This window comes from Pongo pygmaeus, chromosome 10 (genome assembly GCF_028885625.2).
Source record: "Pongo pygmaeus isolate AG05252 chromosome 10, NHGRI_mPonPyg2-v2.0_pri, whole genome shotgun sequence".
NCBI classification, from domain to species: domain Eukaryota; kingdom Metazoa; phylum Chordata; class Mammalia; order Primates; family Hominidae; genus Pongo; species Pongo pygmaeus.
The window spans coordinates 50898517-50921112 of record NC_072383.2 but is presented as its reverse complement, the minus strand read 5'-3'; the positions used below and the strand labels follow the sequence as shown (position 1 = coordinate 50921112).

At 51.0% G+C, this 22596-nt stretch overlaps 2 protein-coding genes across 4 annotated transcripts; both read right to left on the bottom strand.

The window, feature by feature from the left end:
• Positions 1-1584: 1584 nt before the first annotated feature.
• On the bottom strand, positions 1585-4816 carry MFSD5 (major facilitator superfamily domain containing 5). 3 transcript variants are annotated; one of them, XM_054445098.2, is made up of 3 exons: positions 4366-4816; positions 3954-4285; positions 1585-3176 (listed from the first exon to the last, which is right to left on the bottom strand). In XM_054445098.2, the coding sequence occupies exons 1-3, from the start codon at positions 4391-4393 to the stop codon at positions 1806-1808; spliced, it is 1731 nt and encodes a 576-aa protein (XP_054301073.2). In that variant the 5' UTR covers positions 4394-4816; the 3' UTR covers positions 1585-1805. The 3 variants fall into 3 exon arrangements, with proteins under 3 accessions (XP_054301073.2, XP_054301072.1, XP_054301071.1); XM_054445097.2 differs by having other exon boundaries at positions 3730-4757; XM_054445096.2 differs by lacking the exons at positions 3954-4285; positions 4366-4816 and adding an exon at positions 3515-3897.
• An 8466-nt stretch (positions 4817-13282) lies between these two features.
• Positions 13283-14105, bottom strand: LOC129009431 (sperm mitochondrial-associated cysteine-rich protein). The gene has a single exon (XM_054442312.1). It carries the CDS (start codon positions 14080-14082, stop codon positions 13564-13566), a length of 519 nt encoding a protein of 172 aa, XP_054298287.1. The 5' UTR covers positions 14083-14105; the 3' UTR covers positions 13283-13563.
• Positions 14106-22596: the final 8491 nt, after the last annotated feature.

Here is a 22596-nt window from a genome sequence, read left to right as displayed (position 1 = left end):
CACATGCCACTACGCACAGCTAATTTTTGTATTTTTTGTAGAGACAGGGTTTTGCCATGTTGCCCAGGCTGGTCTCAAACTCCTGGGCTGAAGATCTGCCTGCCTTGGCCTCCCAAAGTGCTGGGATTACAGGTGTAAGCCACCACACCTGGCTGATACGTGTTTTTCTTACTTAACCTCAACCGCTATTCCCTGAAGCCTGGGTGGGGGAACATGTTTTTTCCTGGTCTGAGTAGGGACCTGAGACCACCACCCATTCCTCCCCTTGGCCTCACCCTGCAGAAGCCCTTCCACCCTGCATTCCACCAGCACCTGCTGATGCTATCTCTCCACACAGGTTGGAACCTGCAGGTCTTGGAACATCCTGCATCTTTCTGAGTAGTCTGGGACCCAAGGAAAGGTCATTAACCCCTTTCCAGAAAGGGTAGGTGTCCCCCATGCCCATCTCAAGCACATTCCGGGACACATCCTTGAGCCTACCCTCCTTCTCTCCCCACCCTTCTTAAAGCTGGCTGTGCTTCCCCTGAGAAGCCCGTTTTGGTGGGAGGAGGAAAGGCAGATACAATCAGAGGTGAGGCAGGGAGGCACCCACAGAACTGGCTCACTAGTACTGTTTCCTGCCCTGATGGCTCCCTCACCCTCATTCAGGCTGGGTGGGGGAAAGTCAGGTACAGACAAGACATCCTAGTCCCTCAGCCATGCACCACTCTGTCCCCTTGGCAGCCTTTCACTTCGGTTTCACATGGGGATACAGGATCTGGTAGACCCAGATGATGTTGGACAAATGGTGCATTCATAGCTACAGAGGCAAAAGGGAGGCAGCAGGCCTGTGCTAAGCTGCAAGCTTACTTTGGTAGGAAGGGCCCTGGCTTTCCCCAAGTGGTGGTCACAGCAGCAGCCCAAGCCCCTGGAATCTTTGCTCAGTGGCCTGGCATATTGGGCATCTACTCCATGTGCTCCAGAGATCATCTTACCCTGGATGTAAGCAAGGGTTCTGCTTGACAACTGGGGGGAGTGCCTGTCCCACAACAGAGGAATGTGGAGGACCTAGAAGCCTCAGGCCCTTCCCACACAGCTCTGCTGAGAGCAATTCCATAGTTCTCAGTTTGAACTGGAGACAGCCTTGGAGAAGTTAGAAACAGAAAACTTTTGCTGATAATCCCACCTCAAAACCTCTAGCTGGGCTGGGCGTGGTGGCTCATGCCTGTAATCCCAACATTTTGGGAGGCTGAGGTGGGTGGATCACCTGAAGTGAGGAGTTCGAGACCAGCCTGGTCAATATGGTGAAACCCCATCTCTACTAAAAATACAAAAATTAGCTGGGCATGGTAGCAGGCACATGTAATCCCAGCTACTTGGGAGGCTGAAGCAAGAGAATTGCTTGAATCCGGGAGGCAGAGGTTGCAGTAAGCCAAGATCGCGCCATTGCACTCCAAACTGGGCGACAGAGCAAGATTCCGTCTCAAAACAAAAACAAACAAAACAAAACAAAACAAAAAAACTGAAAAAAAAAAAAAACTCTAGCTGCCCACTCACCAGAAACTACTGAGAAGGCTACAGGTAAGGATGAGTAAATCAAATCAATGATCATTTAAAAGTTTTTTATTTTCTAAATGGGAGTAACACAGAGGGAACTTTTGGCACCTTCTTTCCAGTCCATCACCCCCATCATGTCCTCCCAAACACAAAGCAATGGCAGGAGAAACTACAGGACAGAGTCACAAAGTCAGTCACAGAGAGATCTGTACAATCCTGGATAGCTGGAATTCAAGAGTCTGTCCCAGCTATCTTGTCCTGGAGTAGGGTTACAGCTCAGGGGCATAGGGCTCCTCAGTAGGTGAGGGTACCCGCAGCTCAGCATCATGCCTTACCACGGTGAAGAGTCCCACCACTGCCAGCAGAGCCATCACCATGACAGCAGAGCAAATGCTGAACATATTCCGAGTGCCTGTTTTTCGATCACTGTCATGGAGGACAAGGAGCCCTAGGCAAGCCAGTAAGTGCAGAGGTACCCGGAACCAGTTGAGTACACCAGCCTGCTCTGTCTCAGGGATCACCTTTCTCCGTAGGAAGCTCATGCTGGGAAAGTATAATCCACAAGCCAACTCAATAAGTAGAAAGGCTATGAAGGACTCCACTGGACTCTCCTGGCCTGGGCTGGTAGAGAAAGTCAACATGAAGAGAGAGAAGACGACGATGAGCACAGCAAGGGAGAGCAGATGCATGGGCTGAAGGTGGTACCTCTTGGAGGTGGCAATACGGTACAGGGAAGAGCCAAGCAGGCTGGCTGCCATGAAGCTGGAGAAGACAATGCCCAGAGGGGCCCCGTGTGGGTCCAGCACAGGTGTCCAGAGGAAGACAAAGATGAAGATGACACTCTCAAATAGAGCTTGTATGGTGCCCAACAGCAGCACGCGGCGGTCCGACAGCAGGCAGCGCAGGCCTCCAGCACAGGTCCTTGAGAAGGCACGCTGCCGGTCATAGTTCTCCCCCCAGTTTCGAAGGGCCAAGGCCCCTGCCAGAGCCAGGAGAGGGATGGCAGCCACAAAGGGCGCTACAGGCCCCAGCCCTATCCAGCTGGCTACAGCCTCAGCTGCCACACCTGCCACTACAGCCAGCACATGGTTCCAGAAGGCAGCTCGAGCAAAGGTAGCTGGGATCCACTCAGTAGGGAAGTCATGCCGTTCCACGTGCTCATGGATATACCAGGCCTCGAAGGCTGAGAAGAGCAGGGCTGTGGACAGCCCACCAAGTGCTCGCCCCACTAGCAGCACAAAGTAGTCTTGAGAGAGTTTGGTTAAGCAGCATAGTGAGTAAGTGAGGGAGAAGAGGACACAAGAATTCTTGCGACCCAGCCAATCCACAAGGGAGGAGGCCACTAGGCCAAAGAGGACTGTAGAGGCAAGGCCACAGACATAGAGGATGGCAATTTGACCTTCCAGGAAGTAGTAATGCTGGTAGAGTTTATAGAGGTAGGGGGCCTGGAGCCAATCAGCTGCCAGGGCCAGGAAGTAGACCTGATAGAAGTCCAGTTGAAACCGAAGGAAGGAGGGATTGCTGCAGGCCCTTCCAGGGGGTTTAGCCCGGCATCTTGACAGTTCCAGCCCCAGGCAGGAGGCCAGGAGGCCTACAAAAGCAAGGTAGGCAGTCACCAGCATGGTGGGCCCCCGGACGACCTGGGAAGAGAGGTGGGAGTCAGAGTCATATCCATCCTTCGGGCAGCACGGTCAAGGGGCTGACTGTCTTAAGCAGATGGCAGCTCCACCCAACCCCGCTGCCAACTCCACTCCCCAAGATCTCAGACCGGAGGGACCAGTTGGGCGGGTGGGAGGAGTGGCCACGCCAAAGCTGTCTCCTAGGACACTGTGGGGCAGGGAGGGGTAAGAAGACAGAGGAGAGGACTGAGCACTCACCCCATCCTTGCCTGTGAAGAGGGAGTCCCTTTCAATAATCCCGCTCCCGCAAATTCTACTGCCCTTTCCCACAGCAGCTCCCGCACACTTCCTTCTATTACCTCCCATCCTCGCTGCGGAGCCTCTTTTTGCCCTCAGTGTCTCATCCTCCGTCCCGAGCATCCCTCCCACTCGCGCAGGCCTCTCGAGTTGCTTCAGGGTCATGCGTGTGCATCTCAGATGCCCACTCCTCCAGGTCACTGGCACCCCACTGCGCCCCCTAGTCCCTGCCCAGCCCTGCCACATCCACTTGCACCTCGCCCAGACTCCGTCTCACCTGCTACCCCGGTCTGCGGGGACGCCCCGGGCACGTCCGGCTCCAGGCCGCCCGGCCACCCTCCCCGCTGTGGCTCCGGCTCCGGCTCGGGTTCCAGCAGCGCTCCCGCCCCTCACAGCCTGCTTCCGGGAGCCGGGCAGGCCTCTGGCCGCCGCCATGATGGCTTCGTCACGTGACGGGGGCGCGGCGCCAAAACCCCGCCCCGCCCCCCCATGTTCCCTTACCCGGGCGCGGAACTGCTGACGCCTGGGGTGGGTCGGGAAGGGGCGACCATAGGCGGCTGCGGTTGCTCCTCCTGGCCTGGCCTCGCTCGCTGCCCTCCCGTGACACCTGCTCCTCTGGCTCTTGGATGCCTGTGGGGCCACCCTGAAATAAGGGCCAATTTTCTTTTCTTCCGTGCAGTGCTCGGGAAAGATGCCCGCAGTCCGGTAGAGCCAAGGGTTGGAGCTTCCTAAGGAACAGCACCGCTGCCCGAAGCCGAGACGGTCTCCTCGGTTTGCCTCCTCTCCCACTGCAGTGACCTCCATGCAAGAGAAGCCTAGTATGGTCCAGACACCTGAGGGAGGCGGTGTGGTGTAAAGAACTTGGAGTCGGGCTGCAGACACACTAAGGCGCAATCCTGCCCCTGTCACTTACCAGCTGTGTGGCCTTGGGCAAGCCGCATAACTTCCCAGTGGCCCAGTTTCTTTGAAGTCACAGGAGAGCAATGCCCAAATAAAGAAGGCTAAAGTTCAGTGGCAGCATGGGATTAAGAACTTCAGCCTTGGAGCTTAACTCCCTACCTTCTGCCACTTACAAGCTGTTTTACCTTGGAAAAACTATTTAACCTCTCTACAGCTTCCGTATTATCTCCTCAGGAGCCTCCAATGACTTCCTATCTCACTAAGGGTAAAAGCCGAAGTCTTTATAATGGCCTACAAGACCCTCTGTCCTCTGACCCTCTGCCACTCCTCTGACTTCATCCCCTGCTCCTCTCCCTCCTACTCCATCTATATTGGCTACCACCAGGGCTTTTGCACACTGTTCCCTGTACAGTTCTTCTCCAAGATATCCACGTGGTTCCCCCCCTCAGCTCCTCCAGTTCTCTGTTTAAATGTCACGTGATCTTGGCTGGGCCTTGTGGCTCATGCCTGTAATCCCAGCAGTTTAGGAGGCCGAGGCAGGCCGATCACTTGAGGTCAGGAGTTCAAGGTCAGCCTGGCCAACATGGTGAAACCCCGTCTCTACTAAAAAAAAATATAAAAATTAGCCAGGCATGATGGTGGGCACCTGTAATCCCACCTACTCGGGAGGCTGAGGCAGGAGAATCGCTTGAACCCGGGAGGCAGAGGTTGCAGTGAGCCAAGATCACACCACTGCACTCCGGCCTGGGTGACAGAGCGAGACCCTGTCTCACAAAAAAATTAAAAATAAAATAAAGTTTTAAAAAAAGTCACCTGATCAGAGGGGCCTTCCATGGCTCTCCTGTTTAAAATAGCAACACCACCACCTCCAGCACAGTAATCTACCTACTTTCCTTCCAATTCTCTATTCTCTCTGCTGCTTTTACTCTACAGTACACTATGTATTTTCCTTGTTTATTTATTTACTGTCTTGGCCAGGTGTGGTGGCTCACACCTGTAATCTCAGCACTTTGAGAGGCCAAGGTGGGTGAATCACTTGAGGCCAGGAATTTAAGACCAGTCTGGCCAACATGTCGAAACCCCATCCCTACTAATAATACAAAAAATTGCTGGGCGCGGTGGCTTATACCTGTAATCCCAGCACTTTGGGAGGCCGAGGTGGGCGTATCATGAGGTCAGGAGTTCAAGACTAGCCTGGCCAATATGGCGAAACCCCGTCTCTACTAAAAATACAAAAAAATTTGCTGGGCATGGTGGCGTGCACCTGTAATCCCAGCTACTTTGGAGGCTGAGGCAGAAGAATTGCTTCAACCTGGGAGACAGAGGTTGCGGTAAGCTAAGATCGCACCACTGCACTCCAGCCTGGGCAACAGAGCAAGACTCCGTCTCAAAACAAACAAACAAACAAAAAAATTAGCAGGGCCTGGTGGTGCACGCTTGTAATCCCACCTACTCAGGAGGCTGAGGGACGAGAATTGCTTGAACCTGGGAGGCGGAGGCTGCAGTGAGCCAAGATTGCACCACTGCACTCCAGCCTGGGCGACAGAGCAAGACTTTGTCTCTAAGTAAATAAGTAAATATTTACTATCTCTTTTCCCTACAGATTCTTACCTGTTTTGTTCACCTGTATTCCCAATACTTAAAGCAGTCATTGATATGTATTAATAATAAATATTCCATAAATAGTCTATGAATAAATGAATAAGTTATGTAAATTACTATCAAAAGTACTGGCCCGTATTAACATAATAACACTTATCAGTTATTATGTACCTAAGGAGTTTTAAGAAGGTTTAGTCCAACTGCTATAGATGAATTATCTCATCTGACTGACAACAATTCATACAGTAGGTACTAACCAGAGTTGGAAAGGTTAGGTAACATGTTTAGAGTTACATAGTAAAAGACAGAGTTAGAAGCAGGACCCAATCTTTCCAGTTCCAAGCTCACATAGTTTATGCAATTATACTAGTTCACCTACCTGCGCAGCAGATCAGTCTTTTTTTTTTTTTATTTGAGATGGAGTTTCACTCTTGTTGCCCAGGCTGGAGTGCAATGGTGTGATCTCAGCTCGCTGCAACCTCTGGCTCCCAGATTCAAGCGATTCTCCTGCCTTAGCCTCCCAAGTAGCTGGGATTACAGGCATGCGCCACCACCCCCGGCTAATTTTGTATTTTTTAGAGACAGGGTTTCTCCATGTTGGTCAGGCTGGTCTCGAACTCCCAACCTTAGGGGATCTGCGCCTGGCCTGTTGGTTTTTTTTTTTTTATACTAAAGCTTAGAGATAGGGTAGGAGGGTTTGGGATTACATCTGGAGAAATACTTTCTTTTGGCCAGGCATGGTGGCTCACGCCTGTAATCCCAGCACTTTGGGAGGCCAATGTGGGTGGATTATTTGAAGTCAGGAGTTCCAGACCAGCCTGGCCAACATGGTGAAACCCCATCTCTACTAAAAATACAAAAAGCTGGGGGGTAGTGGCACACACCTGTAATCCCAGCTACTTGGGAGGCTGAGGCAGGAGAATCTCTTGAACTCAGGAGGCAGAGGTTGCGGTGAGCCGAGATCACACCACTGCACTCCAGCCTGGGTGACAGAGTGAGACCCTGTCCCAAAAAAGTCTTGAACTTCTGGCCTCAAGGGATCCACCCACCTTGGCCTCCCAAAGTGCTGGGATTACAGGTATGAGCCACCGCGTCCAGCCTGGAGAAATACTTTCTTATGATAAAACAGCTGATTTATATCCTACAAGTTCCAAAGCGCTTTCATCCCTAGCTGGCAAACTGGTGGAGAGTAGAAAGGGGTGATGGTTCCCATGCTTTCATCTAGAAATACTAAGATAGAAAATCATGATTTCTGACCAGAGGTGGTGGCTTGCGCCTGTAATCCCAGCACTTTGGGAGGCCAAGGTGGGTGGATCTCTTGAAGCCAGGAGTTCGAGACCAGCCTGGCCAACATGGCAAAACCCCATCTCTACAAAAAATACAAAAAAAATAGCCGGGCCATGGTGGTGCATGCCTGTAATCCCAGCTACTCAGGTGGCTGAGGCAGGAGAACCATTTGAACTTGGGAGGTGGAGGTTGCAGTGAGCCAAGATCGCACCACTGCACTCCAACTTGGGCAACAGAGTGAGACTCTGTCTCAAATAAATAAATAAATAAATAAATCATGATTTCTGCCAGGCTTGGTGGCTCATACCTGTAATCCTAGCACTTTAGGAGGTTGAGGTGGGAGGATCTCTTGAAGCCAGGAGTTTGAGGCCAGCCTGGGCAACTAGGGAGACTCCTGTCTGGGCATGGTTGTGGGTGCCTGTAACCCCAGCTATTCCTGAGGCTTAGGCAGGAGGATTGCTTGACCCCAGGAGTTCGAGGTTGCAGTGAGCTCTGATGGTATCACTGCACTCCAGCCTGGGTGACAGAACAAGCCCTGTCTTTTAAAAAGGAAAAAGCCATATGCAGTGGCTTATGCCTGTAATCCCAGCATCCCAGCACTTTGGGAGGCCCACGTGGGCAGATCACCCGAGGTCGGAAGTTCGAGATCAGTCTGACCAACATGGAGAAACCCTGTCTCTACTAAAAATACAAAATTAGTTGGGCAGGGTGGCACATGCCTGTAGTCCCAGCTACTCGGGAGGCTGAGGCAGGAGAATCGCTTGAACCTGGGAGGCAGAGGTTGTGGTGATCTGAGATCGCGCCATTGCACTTCAGCCTGGGCAACAAAAGCAAAACTCTGTCTCAAAAAAAAAAAAAAAAAGGAAAAGAAAAGAAATCATGATTTCCCCAGGGTCACTCAGTAAGTGCCCTCTATCCCAGTCCTGGGCTTCAGCCCCTTGAACTCATGACAGTGAGTCTCTGAATTCTCTTTTTTTCTTTTGAGACAGAGTCTTGCTCTGTTGCCTAGGCTGGAGTGCAATGACGTGATCTCAGCTCATTGCAACCTCCGCCTCCCAGGTTCAAGCGATTCTCCTGCCCCAGCCTCCCGAGTAGCTGAGACTACAGGCGTGTGCACTACGCCCAGCTAATTTTTGTATTTTTAGTAGAGATGGGGTTTCACTGTGTTAGCCAGGATGGTCTCGATCTCCTGACCTTGTGATCCACCTGCCTCGGCCTCCCAAAGTGCTAGGATTACAGGTGTGAGCCACTGCACCCGGCCTGAGTCTCTGAATTCTTAGTGGTATTTCCTTTGGGGTGGAGGTCATCCTGGATGAAGGCAGTGGATGAGACAGGATGACCTTACATCCCTTGCCTTCTATTTCACAGGATGGAGACCAGTTTTCTACCATTATTGCATTGCATTTTGCTCCAAAGCACCTACTAGGGACCAAAAGCAAGATTATATTATTTTGGTTTATTTTTGTTTATTGTAGGACCTATTCAAAATATGTATACTCCTTAAGGTCTCTCTGGCCCCTCAGAGCTGTGAAGCACGGCTGGGAAAGGTCCTAAATGTGGGGACTGTGCCAGCAGAGAACTACAGGGGATAAAGGGTGGCCTGGGTGGAGGGGAGAGAGAGCTGGGATCTGTGTGTGGGGAGCCAAAGGGGAAGTCCTGGCTTTCAGGGCAAGTGGGGAGGAAGCTCTGGGAGTTACTGGAAACCATGCTTACCAGAGGAACATCATTTAAAACTCTTTTATTATGGAAATGTTCAAACATACACAAAGGTAGAGAGCATAGTTCTATGAACTTCCATTTTTTTTTTTTTTTTTTTTTTTTTTGAGACAGGGTCTTGCTCTGTCACCCAGGCTGGAGTGCAATGGCATGATCTTAGCTCACTGCAACCTCCATCTCCCGGGTTCAAGCAATTCTCCTGCCTCAGCCTCCCGAGTAGCTGGGATTACAGGCGCACGCCACCACGCTTGGCTAATTTTTTGTAATTTTAGTAGAGATGGGGTTTTGCCATGTTGGCCAGGCTGGTCTCAATCTCATGACCTCAGGGGATCCACCCACCTCGGCCTCCCAAAGTGTTGGGATTACAGGTGTGAGCCATCGCACCCGGCCAGAATTTACATATTCTTTTTTTTTTTTTTTTTTTTGAGACAGAGTCTTGCTCCATTACCTAGGCTAGAGTGCAGTGGTGTGATCTCGGCTCACTGCAAGCTCTGCCTCCCGGGTTCACGCCATTCTCCTGGCTCAGCCTCCCGAGTAGCTGGGACTACAGGCACCCGCCACCATGCCCGGCTAATTTTTTCTATTTTTAGTAGAGATGGGGTTTCACCATGTTGGCCAGAATGGTCTCAATCTCCTGACCTTGTGATCCACCCCTCTCGGCCTCCCAAAGTGCTGGGATTACAGGCGTGAGCCACCATGCCCAGCCCAGAACTTCCATATTCTTAATTCAACAATTACTGATTATTGTCACTCCTTTCTTTCCTTCTGTCCTTTTTTCCTTTCTTTTTTTTTTTTTTTTTTTTGAGATGGAGTCTTGCCCTGTTGCCCAGGCTGGAGGGCAATGGCGTGATCTCGGCTCACTGCAACCTCCGCCTCCCGGATTCAAGCGATTCTCTTGCCTCAGCCTCCCGAGTAGCTGAGATTACAGGTGTGCGCCTCCACGCCCAGCTAATTTTTGTATTTTTAGTAGAGATGGGATTTCACCATGTTGGCCAGGCTGGTCTCGAACTCCTGACTTCATGATCCACCTGCCTCGGCCTCCCAAAGTGCCGGGATTACAGGCGTGAGCGACCGCAACCGGCTCCTTTCTGTCCTTTTATCTCTGCTGAAATATTTAAAATTAAATAGGTCACTTCACTCCATACTTCAGCATACATCTCTAGGAAATAACAACCTTCTCTTCTATAACCCAAGAGCCATTTTTATATCTAACAAAATTAGCACTGCTTCCTTGTTATCATAAATACCCAGTCCATAATTACATGTCCCCAACTGTCTTTACAGTTGAGTTGTCCAAATTAGGAACCAAACAATGTCCATGTGTTCCATGTAATAGTTGTCTTCTTAAATCCCATCTCATTTTTTTCCCCAGCCATTCACTAGTTGAAGAAATGGGGTCAGATTTCCTTTAGAATGTCCCACATTCTGGGGGTGTTTACCTGCTTCCTTATTGTGTCATTTTATTTGTTCCTCCATTCCCTGTATTTCCTGTTAAATGGAAGTCAGCACTAGAGGTTTGATTAGGTTTATGTTCAATTTTGTTTGTTTGTTTGTTTCTTTGGCAAGATTCCTTCATAGGTGGTGATGAGTGCTTCAGATTGCATCACATCAGGAGGTACACAGTGCCTGGTTGTGTCACTTTTAGTGAAGCTAAGATTCATCCGTGGGGTTAGGTTGTGGCAGCTCAATTTCCCATTGTAAAGTTCTCCATCACCCATCATCTTTGGTTTCATCCATTAGGCGAGTCTTGCTTTGATCAGTTACTTCATTAGGAGTTACAAAATGGTGATTTTTCTAATTCCATATTCCTTCCACGTTAGCTGGAATCATTCTGTAAATAAGAAGTTGTCTTCACCAATTAGAGCTATTTGGCTATCCTGAAATATAGTTTATACATGCAGGCAGCATAAGTGCTTAATTCTTTTTTTTTTTTTTTTCTTTTTCTTGATACGGAGTCTCGCTTTGTTGCCCAGGCTGGAGTGCAGTGGCGTGATCTCAGCTCACTGCAGCCTCTGCCTCCTGGGTTCAAGTGATTCTCCTGCCTCAGCCTCTCAAGTAGCTGGAATTACAGCCACACGACACAACGCCTGGCTAATTTGTGTATTTTTAATAGAGATGGGGTTTCACCATGTTGGCCAGGCTGGTCTCGAACTCCTGACCTCGAGTGATCCACCCACTTCAGCCTCCCAAAGTGCTGGGATTACAGGCAGGAGCTACTGCACCCAGCCATTTCTTTTTATTTTTTAATTGCCAACTTCCAGAATAAGAATTTGGGAGAAGCATCATTAAAAAAGAAAGACAAAAAAGAAAGAAAAGAGGCTTGGGCTTAAAGCTGAGCAGGAATGAATAGCCTGGATAGTGAGTGGGGAAAGGAGGGGCCATTCTGGTAGACATGTCTACCCCTGGCTCACTCCAGGGCATGGACTGTGTTTCCATGACAGACACTGGTGGAGAGCTCAGTGTTCTGGCCCTTGGGCAGCAATGACAAAGACATGAGACAGGCATGGTGTGCTCTGTTGTGCAGGACCCAGAGAGATAGGGAGATGGGGGGATGGGGCAGCACAAAAGCAAACCAGATATGAGGAGGCAGAAAGAGAGACAAGAAGTGAAAAAGCAGCTAGACATAGAAGACAGAAAGAGAGACAAAGAAAGGGAAATAGAAATGGAAGAGATCAAGAATGAAATGTGGCCAGGTGCAGTGGCTCACACCCGTGATCCTAGCACTTTGGGAGGCTGAAGTGGGAGGATCGCTTGAGGCCAGGGGTTTGAGACCAGCCTGGGTAACATAGTGAGACCCTGTCTCTACAATAATTAAAAAAAAATTATCCAGGAGTGGTGGTGCATGCCTGTAGTCCCGGATCGCTTGAGCCTGGGAGTTAGAAACTTCAGTGAGCTCTGATTGCACCACTGCATTCCAGCCTGGGCGATAGAGCGAGCCCTGTCTCAAAAAAACAAACAACAACAAAAAACTAACAACAAAAACCAAAAAGAATGAAATGCACCCAGAAGTAGAACAGGACAGAGAAACAGAGAGATATGAGGGAAAAGGAAAGACCAAGGAAGAAAATAGGCATGAAGACAAGGATTGAGACAGAGAAGGGGGAAGAAAAACACATATGCTAATTTTTTTAACCTTTCCTATGGTGCTGAAGACATACGTTAAATTGATTTCAAATTAGATAGAGTAATAGAGGGATAGAGAGTGGGGAAAACAGATGTGGTGATACAATTAGGTGAAGGCAAAATGTCCCAGTGACAGAGAGTGAGGAGGAAACAGAAATGGAGAGAGTGAGGTAGACAGAAGGAAAAACAAACAGCTATAAAGACAAGAACGAAAGGAGTCCTAGAGAAGGCAGCTAAGAAAAAGAAGCTTGAAACAGATTAGTACAGGAGCCAGAAAACTGGAGAGACGTGGAGTGGTGCTGAGGGACTCTCAGCCTAGGAGCTCGTCCCAGGCAGATACCAGAGTCTCCCACTTCCAGCTATCTCTTTTTTTTTTTTGAGACAGAGTTTAGCTCTTGTTGCCCAAGCTGGAGTGCAATGGCGCGGTCTTGGCTCACTGCAACCTCCACCTCTCGGGTTCAAGCGATTTTCCTGCCTCAGCTTCCCTAGTAGCTGGAATTACAGATGCGCGCCACCATGCCCAGCTAATTTTTTGTATTTTTAGTACAGACGGGGTTTCACTATGTTGGCCAGGCTGGTATCAAACTCCTGACCTCAGGCGATCCACTCGCCTCAGCCTCCCAAAGTGCTGGGATTACAGGCATGAGCCACCGAGCCTGGCTCTCAGCTATCTCTTGGTGGCTTGTCTCATCTCCCAGTCCCACCCCTGGGGACAGGAGACTTACAGCTAGCTATGTGTGGATGCCATCCTTAGGAGCCTGAGTCAAGGGTTCCCAGCCTCCCTCATCCCCATGCCAGATGACCCTGGATGTCACAGATGGGATCACTGCTGCAAGATTGAGGTCATGAGGCTGAGTGAGCTCTCAGAGATTTGAAAGACAAGACATCCAGGCAGAGGGTTCCTGACTAGAAACAAAGGACCACAAAGGATGCCAAGGATTTCCAAGTGGAGGGAGGAACCAAATATCTTCCACTCAGCCTCTTCTTCTGTTCCAAAAGCCACTGACCCTCTCTGCCTGACTCAAGGTGAGAGGTCAGGGATTGACTCTTGGGTCAATCTTGGGTGTAGGTCAGAGGGAGAAGTGGCCTCTGGACCAGGATCCTCCAGCTCCTCTAGAGGAAGAGTCCATTTATTCATGTGAACTGCAGAGGAGACTCCAATGGAGGCTCAGTGGAGGGGAAGAAATGACAAACTTGCTCACCTTCAGGGACCGTGGGGGAGGCTCTGAGAAGAACACTTTCCATTCCAGAAGTTGCAGAGGAAGAGGTTCTGGAACCAGCAGGAGCACATCCAGAAACTAACTTCAAAGCAGATTCCCCCTGCCACCTCCCCAGGACTGGGGAAAGCCAGCTGCCTCTACCTGCTTGAGGGAGGGGTCCAGCTGATCCCTCTCCCACTCCACCCAGCTCCTGCCTCCTTGCCAGGGCAGCAGTATGGAAGTGCTCCAGGAAACTGGCAGTCTCCTGGTGGGCAACAGTCCACCTAAATTATCAGACAGCGCCCCCGGGAAGTGCGTTGTTGTCCCCTGAAGCAGCAGCTACAGCAGCCAAGGGAGCCTGGAGGTCCCCAGGCAGCCCCTTGGCCACAGCTACAGCTATCACCGCAGCCTAAACGGGAGCTCAAACAGGCAGCTTGGCTCATGGAGCAAGGGTAAACCGGGCAGGGTGAGGGGTGGCAGCAGGTCAAGGGTGGACCGGAGCATGAGACGCAGGAGTTATGGGGACAAGTCAAGGGAGGACAGGCAGGGCAGCGGGGGCAAGAGTAGGTGCAGGGTGGGCCCAGGAGGCTGGGACAAGCGGGGCAGGGAGCTGCACTAGAGGGACAGGCAGTGCAGGAGCAGGGGGGTGGGGGACAGCTATGGCAGGGGAAGGCACAGGCAGAGGGGGGACAGGACAGACAAGGAGAGGCAGCAGGTGGACCATGCCTGGAGCGGGCAGGAGGCTCTTGGTGGGCAGGCTTCTTATTCCTAGGCCCCAAGCGTAGGCCCAGAGAGAAGTCCATTCAGCTGCAGTTGTGGCCAGGCTGGGGGCTGGGTGAAGGGGAGGACAGGGATGGAGTAGGAGGGGCGGACGGTGGGGGGCAGGATTAAACCTAAGACATGCTGAGCCTTGCTGATCCTGCAGGGAGCTCAGCCCTCCACATCCAGCCCTCCTTTTCCAGCCCTCCCCTTCCAGGCCGGCAAAGCTCTCCTGCTACCCCTCTCCCCTGAAAATCCTCCAACAGCACCAGATCAGAACACGTTCTTCAAATATGACATGTACTCCCAGGCCTCCAGTCCTTTCTTCACACTGGTCCTTCTGCTCTGAGTGCCCCTGCTCCCTTCTTCACCTGGCGAGGCCCTGTCATAGCTAAAGTCTTCTCCTTTACTCAATCAAAAAGCATTTCTTGGCCAGGCACGGTGGCTCATGTCTGTAATCCCAGCACTTCGGGAGGCTGAGGTGGGCGGATCACCCGAGGTCAGGAGATCGAGACCAGCCTGACCAACATGGAGAAACCCCGTCTCTACTAAAAATACAAAACTGGCTGGGCGTGGTGGCACATGCCTGTAATCCCAGCTACTCGGGACGCTGAGGCTGAGGCAGGAGAATCGCTTGAACCCGGGAGGTGAAGGTTGCAGTGAGCTGAGATCACACCATTGTACTCCAGCCTAGGCAACAAGAGCAAAACTTGGTCTCAGAAAACCCCAAAAAACAAACAAACAAAAAAAATATTTCTTGAGCTCTACGCCCCTGATGCCTGAGTCTCTCCGACACTAACCTCCAGAGCTGCTGCTTCAGGGCCCCCAAACAGCTCCCACAGGGGACTTAGGGAAGCAGCAGTAGGCAATAGCAGTGGCCACAGGAGGGCTCTGAGAGATGGAGTCTGGGATGTAGTTGGGAGCTGGCAGAGGAGGTGGGATGCCTAGGTTCTAGGAATTTCCAGAGAGAGCAAGTCCCAGGTGTGAGTGTGGGAGGTACCCAACTGTCTCTGGGAGACTGACAACCAGCCTGGTCAACTATTATTTGAGACCTAGTATGCATCAGGCACTGGCCTTAGTAGTGGACGAGATAGCTAAGTTTCCTCTCTTATGGAGTTCCCATAAAAGTGAGGGGTGGGGTGGGGTGAGGTGGGGACAAAAAGCAAACAGGTAAACACATAACTAAGCTTATTTCAGAGCATGAGAAAGGCTATTCTTATCCCAGGGTGATGTGATAGAAAGTGACTCGGAGAAGTGACTCCATCAGAAGTGACAGTTAGACCAGCCCCCAATCAGGTATGACCACCCTTAAGGGCTTTGTGGGAGATGCAGTCTGTCAAACCCTGGCAGAGGAGGCAGAGCTGACTGAGGCTGAATGGAACCCGAGTGGCTGGGCTATGGAGAAAAATAAAGCTGAGAAAGGAATAAGGAAGGCTGGAGGTGGCAATCCAAAATTCGGTGGTCAGGGAAGGTGTCACTGAGCAAAGACCTGAAAGAAGTGAGAGCAAGCCATGGAACTATCTAGTGGGAGAACATTCCAGAGAGTGGGGACAGCAAGTGCCAGGAGCAAAGAGGAGAGTCACAGTGGTACAGGTCAGAGAGTAAGGCAGAGGCCCTACCATGCAGGCTCTTGTGAGCCATGGCAGGGACTTGGATCTTATTCCAAGTAAAAAGGGAAAACCAGCCGGGTGAGGTGGCTCCCGCCTGTAATCCCAGCACTTTGGGAGGCCGAAGGGAAGATTGCCTGAGCCCAGAATCTCAAGACTAGCTTGGGCAATATAGTGAGACTGCATTCTCTACAAAAAATTTAAAAAATTATCCGACTTGGTGGCATGAGCCCGTAATCCCAGCTACTCGGCAGGCTGAGGCAAGAGGCAGAGGCTGCAGTGAGCCGAGATCACATCATTGCGCTCCAGCCTGGAGCGCAGAGCAAGACCCTGTCTCAAAAAATAATAAAACTAGGCAGGGTGTGGTGGCTCATGCCTGTAATCCCAGCACTTTGGGAGGCCGAGGCGGGCGGATCATAAGGTCAGGAGATCGAGACCATCCTGGCTAACACGGTGAAACCCCGTCTCTACTAAAAATACAAAAAAGTTAGCCGGGCGTGGTGGTGGGCTCCTGTAGTCCCAGCTACTCGGGAGGCTGAGGCAGGAGAATGGTGTGAACCCGGGAGGCGGAGGTTGCAGTGAGCCGAGATCGTGCCACTGCACTCCAGCCTGGGCAACAGAGCGAGACTCTGTCTCAAAAAAAAAAAAAATAATAATAATACTAAAAATAAAAATAAAGGCCGGCATGGTGGCTCACGCCTGTAATCCTAGTGCTTTGGGAGGCTAAGGTGAGCAGATAGGTTGAGCTCAGAAGTTCAAAACCAGCCTGGCCAACATGGCAAAACCCCCGTCTCTACAAAAAATATAAAAAATTAGTTGGGTGTGATGGTGCACGCTTGTAGTCCCAGCTACTTGGGGGGCTTAAGAAGGAGGATCACTTGAGTCTGGGGGTCAAGGCTGCAGTGAGCTGCGTTTGGACCTCTGCACTCCTGCATGGGCGACAAAGTGAGACTCTGTCTCGAAAATAAATAAATAAATAATAAAAAATAAAAATAAATAAGATAAATAGAAAACCTCTGAGGGTTTTAGGCAAGAAATTGTGTGGGTCTTCTTGGCCCTGCACCTGCTCCTGGTTAGAATGTTCTGCTTCGGCCGGGCGTGGTGGCTCATGCCTGTAATCCCAGCGCTTTGGGAGGCTGAGGCGGGCGGATCACCTGAGGTCAGGAGTGTGAGACCAGCCTGGCCAACATGGCAAAATCCCATTTCTACTTCTACTAAAAGTACAAAAACAAATTTGCTGGGCGTGGTGGTGGGTGCCTGTGATCCCAGCTACTCAGGAGGCTGAGGCAGGAGAATCGCTTGAATTCGGGAGGCGGAGGTTGCAGTGAGCTGAGATTGCACCACTGTACTCCAGCCTGGGTGACAAGAGTGAGACTCTGTCTCAAAAATAAATAAATAAATAAATAAATAAATAAATAAATAAATAAAAGAATGTTCTGCTTCTTGGCCGGGCGCGGTGGCTCATGCCTGTAATCCCAGCACTTTGGGAGGCCGAGGCGGTTACGGTTAAATCACCTGAGGTCAGGAGTTCGAGACCAGCCTGGCCAACATGGTGAAACCCCCGTCTCTACTAAAAATACAAAAATTAGCTGGGCGTGGTGGCAGGTGCCTGTAATCCCAGCTACTCAGGAGGCTGATGCCGAATCACTTGAACCCGGGAGGCAGAGGTTGCAGTGAGCCGAGATGGCGCCATTGCACTCCAGCCTGGGCGACGAGAGCGAGACTCTGTCTCACAAAAAAGGAAAAGAAAAAAGGTCCAGGCACGGTGGCTCATGCCTGTAATCCCAGCACTTTGGGAGGCCAAGGTGGGCGAATCACGAGGTCAGGAGTTCGAGACCAGCCTGGCCAACATGGTGAAACCCCGTCTCTACTAAAAATACAAAAAATTAGCTGGGCGTAGTGGCAGGTGCCTGTAATCCCAGCTGCTTGGGAGGCTGAGGCAGGAGAATCACGCTTGAACCCGGGAGGCGGAGGTTGCAGTGAGCCGAGATCACACCACTGCACTGCAGCCCTGGCGACAGAGTAAGACTCTCTCTAAAAGGAAAAAAAAAAGAAAAAAGGAAAAAAAATGTTCTGCTTCTTATATAATTGATACAGCCACTTTGGAAATCTATTTGGAGCTATCTGATAAAATTGAACCTGTATATACAGTTTGACTCTTATAGTTCTATATCCTAGAAAAACTCCTGCATCTGTGTACTGGGAAACATGTACAAGAATGTTCATGGCTACATTGTTTATAACAGTCCAAACTAAAAACAACTCAAACATTCACCAACAGTAGAATGAAAAAAATAACTTGTGGTATATCCATGCAATGAATACTGTGCAATAATAGGAAGACAGCTATGTGTAACAACTTGGATATATCTCACAAGTTGAACAAAATAAGTAGGAAGCAAAAAGTAATAGAGTATCATTCCATTTATAGAAACTTCAAAAACAGGTAAAGTTGAGCAGTATTGTTTATGAAGGCATACACAGGTGCTAAAACTATAAAGAAAAACAAGTAATTTCTGTGTTAACGATTATTACAAACGTCAGAATGGTAGTTCCTTTTTAGGAGACTGAGGGAATTGTGAAAGGGATGCATGGGGAACTTCTGAAGTATAGGAAATACTCCATTTTTTGACCTGGATGGCAATGAAGTAGGTATTGACTTTATTCCATTTATTCTGTATACTGTTCATAATATATTTATATACTCTGCACAGAAGGAGGAAATAAAAGTACTGCTTCTTTCTCAGCTCCATGCCACCTTGTTCAGGTCATTATGCTGACGTTAGGGCACTTCCAAATGCTCGTCTTTCTCACCAGACCTCGAGGACAGTGATCTCTTTATTTCTGGTACCTGTCAGTACCTGGCACATAACAGATACTCAATGTTTGCTGAATTGGATTAAATTGAATTTCTCAAGTCTCTCGTCCCATAGAGAGGTGGGCAGCTGCAAGAGAAGTGGAGGAACGCTGCTATAGTGAAGAGAGCTCAGGACCACCAAGATCTGGGTTCCCATCTTAGCTCTGCCACTTCCTAGCTGTGTGATATTGAGCAAGTCACTTAACCTCTCCAGTTCTTACTCCCTGCTCTGTTAAGTGGGGATGAGATAATGTATATGTCTAGCACAATACGTGGCACATAGTAGGTGCTCAATAAAAGATGGCTTCTCCACAGCCCCCTCCCCCAGCTTCACATCTTTTCTTCAAAGGAGTCCACCAGAAGGGGCAGTCAGACACCAAAGGGTGGGCTGGAGTAGAGATGTAGTTTGGTCAAAGGCTGGCAGACAGGGAGATCTAACTGAAGCTGAATAGAACCCAGGCAGTTGGTGGGAGTTGGCAGGGGAAGCAGGATGCCTGGGTTCTGGGAGTTTCCATCCAGGGGAAGTCCCAGGTGTGGGTGTGGGGGTGCCAGGCTGGCCCCACCCAACACTCTGGCCCCAGGGGATGTGGGCACAGGGAGGAAAGTGGGTCAGAGCAGGGCTGGGACTTAACCCCATTGGTTCCATGACCTCTTTGCTGGCTCCAGAGGAGGCACAGCCACAAAGAGGCCTGCTCCCTCTTTCAAAGGGCCCCCAATTCGTTTTCAAAAGGAAGAAACTTGGAACTTTGGTGTCTGGGTAGGAGGAATTGGAAGCTCTCCAGTGGACAGAGGAGAGAGAACCCCGTATCCCCTGGATGGAGATTCTGTGCAAAACAGACAGCTACGTCCACCCACACATTGGCTGGCAGACACCTGTAGCACTTGCTTCACACACACTCCAGGCAACTGTGGAGGCAGACATGCTAGCTCCAGGGAGTGGGACAGGTCAGGGCTGGATCAGGGGAGTGGGGGCGTGGTAGAGCAGGCTCAGAGGAGAAGGCTTTCTGTCTGGTGAGGCTCCAGCTGGGCAAATGCAGGAATCCCTTACCCTGGAGGATTTGCCAGCATGGGGCCTTGTTTTCCGTAGTATAATCTCAAGTCTCAGCCTGTGAGTCGTCTTCCCTCTCTGTCTCTGTTTCCCTTTCTGGAGGAAATGAATGCATTCAGGTATCTCAGCGTTCTGCTATGACCACAAGGAGGTACTTACCATCCCTCCCTCTTGGCATATTGAAATCCAAGCACGTCACAGGAATGGAAGGCCCCTCTTTTTTTGGGGGCGGGGGGAGCAGACTGGCTGAGGGCCAGGACCTCAATTCCAGGGCCTTTGTACATACTCTTGAGCAACACATATATTTCGCTGCCCTTCCTTCTCTCTAATCTTCTCCCATTTTTTCTCCAAAGACTTTCCTGATCTCCTTGGCAGGGGAAGAATACTCCTCTGCTCCATTCTCATGGTACCTCATGCCTCTCCACGCTGATTATTCTAGTTGCAGTTTTGTGGATTATTTGGTTAACATCTGACTCCATCCGACTGTGAACCTGCCAGGGACCATACCTGGGTATTCCCAGAACCTAGCACAGTGTTTATCACATAGTAGATGCCTACTAAAGATTTGTTGAATTAATGCATGGTGCCTGTTCAGGGAAGAAATTCCCAGAGCTGTTTAGGCTAATCCTAAAATCCTGAGCTTCAAAATTAAGTCCTTATTCTATGTGGGGATCTGGGCAGCACTGGGGCTGGTAAGGACCTTCCACACACAAACTCACTCACCAGGAGAGTCAATGAGCTGGCAAGCAGCAGAATAGGCCTGGTACAAGGGATGGAGTGGAGCAAGCACCAGAGGCAGGGCTGGCACCAGCACTGGCACAGAGCCTGCCTAGGGGGAGGAGGTGGGAGAGGAGAGGAGGAAGGGAAAAGAGAGGACACGTGTTATACAAAACATGTTTTCATCACGCTCTCCCTGGGTGCCCTGGTCTCCAAGCCCTGACAGCACTTCCATGCCTTAATGATGTCCTTGGGGGCTGCAACACAGCTTCCCCACCACCCCCCATAGTCATCTGCCATACACTTCTGAGCATGGCATAGGACATCCCCCACACCACCAGATTTGGGCATGGGGAAATGACCTATTCAGTATCCTGATGCTGGAGGGTTGGGAAGGGGTGAGGGTGAAAATTAGGGTGGGGCAATTTTCATCCTCACTACTGTCCGCCCCCCCAGCATCAGGACACTGAATAAGTCATTTCCCCATGAATTTCGGGACAGGTGGGACAGATATCTGCATCCTTTTCCTCTCCTCATAATCTCTCCTTTTGGTCTTTGCTCTGGGATGAGGGGAGCAAACAAAGCCTGGTCCTAGGGGCCCCAAGATATCATTACTCCAAGTTGCCAGGGTGACAAAGTGGAGCAGCCACAAACAGAGCAAAGCCTAGAAATAGGGATGACCCAAGGGAAAGAGGAATGAGGGGAGCCCCCTCCACCAGCTTCCAGAGTGGGAAGCCCTCTTCCCAAGCCTCCTCCTGGAATCTCTGGACAGAAAGCTGGCTCTGTTGCAAGCTGGGGAGTGGAGGGTGGGGAGAAGAATCTGAAGCCCTCACAATGCCCCTCTTCCCTGTCCCCCAATCTGCTGCTGCTATTTGGTTTGACTTCCAAACTGCTGCAGTGAACAGACCCCAGTCACTGGGTCCTGGGGAGGGGCGGTAGAGGGGGCGGGGGTGGAAGCAGTGGCAATCCCAAGGGGAGGGGCCGGCATAGGGCGGGTCTTCCTGGGCATCGCTGCTTGGCTGCTGTCGTCGGCTGGGGACGAGGAGGCCGCCAGAAGGGAGGAGCTACAGTTACCAAGACGGATGGATAGACAAACGCCCACCAGAGACAAAGACCCGGGCAGACAGACAGACAAACCAAGACAAAGGGAGGGCAGAGACAGTTGGAATTCTGACTCCCTCTGTCTTCAGAGGTACCCCAAGTGTTTTGTCCCCCGATTTAGGCTTCCCTGGCCCCATGTGCTACCTAGATGCACTGTCTCAGAGCTCCAGCTGTTGATCTTTGGGACTAACCCTACGCCCCTCTACAGAAGAAGAAGGGAAGAGCTCAGAGAGATGATACTCAGCAGGGAGAGGAGAGTGTCACGGGTGGTGCCTGGTTCTGTGTCAGAATGCCCGGCCAGGGAGGGAGTGGTGCCCTTGCCTGGTTCATGAGGACAGGAGGCTCATTCACTGTAAACCAAGTACAGATGTGCTGGAAGGGGGAGGGGGAAATTAGGGCCACATTCCCAAACCACAACTGGGCCCGCCCTCCTCCCGCCAGCCACGACTAGGGCAGGGCAGGAGGGGTTAACTTTGCAGCCTCTTGGCAGGATCCCTGCCACACAGGCGGGGCGCCATCCCACCCCAGCCTGGACGCCTGGGTCCAACTCCCTGACACCCCCCCTTCCCACACTGCTGAGAGCTGCTCCCAGGGTAACCAAGCAAAGTCAACAGCAGCTAGGCCACCTGGGGACGGGACCCTGGAGTACCTATTCCTAGCTCTTCCTATCCCTGGAGTGAAAGGGAGGGCTTGTCTGCACCCCCATTGCCGTCTCCCATTCTCCTGAGATAACCACAGCATGCCTCTTCTTTCCCCCCTCTCCTTCACCTGACTTTGGCTACCAAAAGCAGCCTTTCCCAGGAGGGAGGACACCTGGCCCCCAGGGGGGAGCAAGGACAAAGCCAAGTAATTCCAGTACGGAAAATGTGACGTGACCCAGGAGTCTGTGTCCCAGGTCCTGGCCACCCTGCGAGCGTTGCTGGGGAAGGTACTTTGGGTATGTCTGTCCAGCCTACCAGCCTAGCTCAGACGCTCCCCTTCTCCTTTTTCTCCCTCCCAACTCCAGTTCCTATGGGAGTGTTTGGGATCCATGCACAGAGCTTGGACTGCAGACCCATTCTTTTGTCTCCCTCTGTCCTCAGTAGAATGAAGAGTGAAACCACTGGGTTCTCACTCTAGGGTTGAGAGTTTGTCTATGTTGAAGCAGAGAATGCCCCCATCAGACACAGACACTGACTCTCGGCACTGGCATGCGCACGCGCGTGCACAGACACACACACACTCACAC